Source organism: Salvia splendens, chromosome 13 (genome assembly GCF_004379255.2).
Source record: "Salvia splendens isolate huo1 chromosome 13, SspV2, whole genome shotgun sequence".
NCBI lineage: Eukaryota > Viridiplantae > Streptophyta > Magnoliopsida > Lamiales > Lamiaceae > Salvia > Salvia splendens.
In genome coordinates, this window is record NC_056044.1 from 14,852,596 (window position 1) to 14,857,422 (window position 4,827).

A 4,827-nucleotide genomic window follows, 5' to 3' on the forward strand; every position below is an offset into this window, starting at 1 on the left:
TGGGTGAGTCCAGTTTGATAATATCCTCAAGAGGTGTTCGAAAAGGGTTTTATTATTCAGAAACCCGGCCGGTTGGAATTTATTCCAGAATAATAAATAAAGATTTTGAATTAGACAACTCTTGGAAAAAGATATTAATTAATTAAAGTCAAATAGCAGACTTAAATTAATTAATGGGAAAAAGATATTAATTAATTAATTCAGAAACCCGGCCGGATTACTCGTAATTTGGGATTGGACGGGCAGTCAGTATTATTATACTATAGTGGATGATAATAATATTCTGTTGGACTTGTATTAAATTGGGGCTCAATTTAATTAGTAAAAGTCCAACAGGTTTGGCCCAAGTCCAACCTCCATGGATCCCTAATCTGGCTCATCATAACTCTATATAAAGGAGACTAAATAGAAGACAAAATTAATGAATTTAATCATAAAATTTCGTGCTCCCTCTTTTCCTGAGGAGACGGAAATTTTCATTCCCTTCTGGTGGGAATTATGTCTTCTGCCTAGTCAAGCCCTTTTCGATTTTGACAAGCTTTGCCCACCCAAAGGTCATTATCAGAGTTCGGGATACAGATTAGAAGGTTTGTGTTTGAGCATGAAGAACATCACGTGGAGAAGGCACAAGCAATCGTCGATTCTTTGGAGAATCAGATCGGTAATTCTAAACCGGTAGGAATTCATGAATTAGGGTTATATTCCTTAGCATGATTTAATGTGCGTTCTAGCATGCAATTGATTGTTTAACATGTGAATCAATTAATCTTATAATCGGTCAAATAGATCTGTAGATCTGATTTATTTGTTTATGCATGTCTTCCGCTGTGCAAGGGGCTCCAAACCCCAGCAATAGCACTAAAAATACCTGCAAGTATACATGGTAGATCTAGTATAGCTAAAGGTCGGTACCGGGATATGGAACACGGGGAATATAATTGCAACTGGCTATCATGTATTAAGCGTCAAATACTATCTAGAGAAACAAGAGAATTTTAGATTTTTGAAAATAAAAACAATTTAAAGCAAATAAAAAACTAATTGCAAGTAAATCACAGAGATAAAATATGAGAGATAAGGGAATTTTAGGGATGCGCGTTCATAGTTACGGTTATACAAATTCCTACTACAATACCCTAGCATAGTTTTTACTTCGATAGAACGAGTCACATAAGTTTTGCCCATGCGGCACAAGCGTAGATTACTAACACTAGGGGCGTCAATCCTAGATCCGTAACTCCTAAAATTTGCTAAGACCCTTATAAAGTCCTCACTCTCAATTAACAATGCTGTTTTAAGGGAAGCTAATTGTAGTGTCTACTAAGTGGACCTAACTCGCCAACCTCCTCTCACGATTATGTAGCAAGTTATATTAAATCATCCAAGATTGTGTCACTCAATCATGAAGCATCATTATTCACGTAGGGAAGAAACAAAGTAAAAACAAAACGGATGTTAAATAGAAAATGAATTGTATAACCAAATCGTTACTAACACATCCAAAGAATCCTATGAATTTAGTTACACATAATTGAATAAGCTAAAAACATAGATTGAAGTGAAGACACAATGAACATAAGTGCTACAGCAAATAAAACCCAAAGGTTGAATCCTTGTAGCTCTTTAATGATCTCTTGCTTCTTTCTCCAACCCCTTGCACAATGAAGAACTCTCAAATTTATGCTATGAAATTAATTGGCAAAAAGATGATCTAGATGAAGGATTAGGGTTGAAGGAGGAGCCATGAAGACCCTTATAAAGTCTTCACTCTCAATTAACAGTGTCGTTTTAAGGGAAGCTGATTGTAGTGTCTACTAAGTGGACCTAACTCGCCAACCTCCTATCACGATTATGTATCAAGTTATATTAATTCATCACCGAATGTGTCACTCAAACGTGAAGCATTATCCAACAACTTAGGGAAGAAACAAAGTAAAAATAAAACAGATATTAAATAGCAAAACAGAATTGTATAACCAAATTAGTGACTAACACATCCCTAGAATCCTATGAGTTTAGTTACACATAATTGAATAAGATAAAAACATAGATTGTAGGGAAGACAAAATGAACATAAGTGCTAAAGCAAATAAAACCCAAAGGTTGAATCCTTGTAGCTCTTTGATGATCTCTTGCTTCCTTCTTCAACCCCTTGCACTATGAATAATTCTCAAATTTATGCTATGGAATTAATTGGCAATAGAGCTAGATGAAGGATTAGGGTTGGAGGAGGAGCCTTGGGGCTCCCCTAATTTTGGATGCTATGAATTGGTGAATATTAATAAATTGTTGAATATTATGAATTAGATTATGAGGTATATATAGGCTTGAAAAGGATTTAAATTTGGTAAAAAGTTTCCTCCAAGCAATAGTAAATAAGGAATTTTCGTGCCCCATATGTTAAGAAAAAGATTTGGCTTCACAAGGTAATGTCTTCTTTCCTTCGTTGAATTTACGCCTAAAATTCTGCACTTGACAGCTTTGTGCAACTTTGGTATAATGACCATAACTTTCTCCACAGAACTTCGATTGAGATGATCTTGGTACCAACGCGAAGCTCTTTCGAAGACAAAGAGAATGACATGTAAAACTCCATGATGAGACTTAGGATCGCCGGGAAAATGAGTTTGAACAGAGGCTGTCGTGCGCAAACATGCCCAACAGGCGCTGGAGAGAGTCAGAACCTTCTGGAGTGATTTTCAACCACCGCTGGCGTGCTGGGTTGCCTTTTGCTCCAGCTTCGAACTTTGACGTTTTATGCCCTTTTTAGCTCTATTTTGCACATTTCTCACAAAACACGTCAAAATACAAAAATTGATAAAATATGCAAATAATGGACATGTAGTGCAACGTTGACACTCAAAATGGACCTCAAAATGGCCTTAAAATAGTGCAAAATCTGAGCGTATCAGTGATGAATTGAAGGGGAAAGAATTCTCATCTGAAGGCATCTATGAGAATTTGGAAGTGATGGAGAAGGTTTGGGTGGAACAGACTGAAACGGGGATAGTGATGAATCTGAAGGAGAAGGAATCCTCTTTTGAAGGCAGCTTTGAGTTGATGAATTCAACATCATTCGCAGCTCAAGAAACGGAGACAAAATTCAACAAGAAATCATCATCTACACTTGGTGGAGGGTCCGATTCTGATATGGTAGATGTTGATGTGAATGATGCTGTGAGGAATATAACGATTGATGTGTTGCAATGGAAGATTCTCGAGATCGGACACAACCTCGTAGGCTACCCGAGGGCAGAGGTCAAAAGAGCTGATTTGTTTTCACATGTACATGTTCCTCACTTAGAGGTTGGGTTTGAAACTGACATTGATTTGGAAGTTACAAAGGGGTACATTGATGACCGCAGTGATTGTATTTGGGAGGTTCAGACAAAGAAAGGAATTTCATTCAATACTACTGAGGAATAGATCAATCAATCTGAGGGCCTGGTTCTATTTGGGCATAATACAAGAATTTGGGACTGCTATGTACGTGAATCTTTAATCATCGCTATAGGGGAGGACAGTACATGCCTTGTTTGGGACCAACATGGCAGAGAACTCAGTGAGAACAAGGAGCATACTGGTAGGGGAGTGTGGCGATGTTCATATAACTCTATCTTTTCATTTCTGGTTGTTGTTAGGTTCGATTAAGCAATACATACAGTTTCAAGGAGTCGGTCTCGTTCGGAGGAGAGGGGGAAGAAGAACTTCAAGCAACAGTTAGTTAAACAAGAGCTGATATCTCAGGTTGTGTGCCGGGTTTCATCCCTATGTTGTGGTACTGAATTTATGTCAAGTGGAAGGGTGTTCGATGATCTGCAAAATCGAAAGAGTATCCTCAAGCTTCCAGGCACGTTGAAAATTACGATTGATGACACTGAAGGAATGAGCTTTTTGCATCAAAATACCATAACCCATAGGGGCTTGAAGGTTTCTAACCTTTTTATGGATGAAAACAAAGTGCTAATGAGTGTTAATGCTGTTGTTTTTGGTGTGGCTCAAGTGCAGGTTTTTAGGCAGAAGCTATACAATCAAAAGGACAATGTTTTTATCTATGAGGTTATGCTATGGGTGCTTCTAACTGGAAAGAGTCCATATGCTCACAATTGGGAGCATCATCCTATAATAGTTGAGGAGCCTAAACATCACACTGAAAGAGTCTTGCAGATTTTTGAAGAGTTAGGAATTGAGGTCAAGGTTTATTCCGGGGCTGAGAATTATGAAAGTTAAACCAGTCAGAGTGGCAGTAGATGATGGGAACAGCTGGAGCTGTGAATCTTTATGTAGGGGTGTAAAATGGTCTTAACACCTTCTTCACAACTGATGTCTTATTGTTGTCGTTGGGGAATTGTGATATGGTCTTAGGATTTCAATGGTCAGAAAATTTGGGTCTCAATGGGACTTCAAGAATCTGTCTATGGAGTTTAGTTATCAAGGCATGACACATGTGCTGAGAGGATGTGCTCAGGGTCAGTTATAGTACATTTCAAGTAAGAGCTTGGATAAAATACTTCCTTAATGTAGTGATGTTCAGTTTTGTTAGCTGCTACAACTGCATACACTTGACTGCTCTGGGATTAATATGATTGTAGATGATGTTGTGGCTCTATTTTTGGAAGGCCATGAGGTAGTCTTTAACGAGCCAGCATCTCTACCTCCGTTTAGAGATCATAATCATCAAATATTGCTAAAGGAGGGCACGCGAGATATAGCTAGCAGATCCTACGACACACTTCAGTCCAAAAAGTTGTGATTGAGAAAGATGCTCTTTCAAGAGTTCTCACTTCTGATATTGTTATCAGCTTAGGAAGAAGGAAAGGTGGGTCG

The 4,827-nt window shown here is 38.1% G+C and overlaps 1 protein-coding gene across 1 annotated transcript; it reads left to right on the forward strand.

Moving 5' to 3' along the window:
• Positions 1–2,970: 2,970 nt before the first annotated feature.
• Positions 2,971–4,230, forward strand: LOC121760567. The gene is made up of 3 exons (XM_042156210.1): positions 2,971–3,370; positions 3,515–3,583; positions 3,665–4,230. Exons 1-3 carry the CDS (start codon positions 2,971–2,973, stop codon positions 4,228–4,230), a joined length of 1,035 nt encoding a protein of 344 aa, XP_042012144.1.
• The last annotated feature ends 597 nt before the right edge of the window (positions 4,231–4,827 follow it).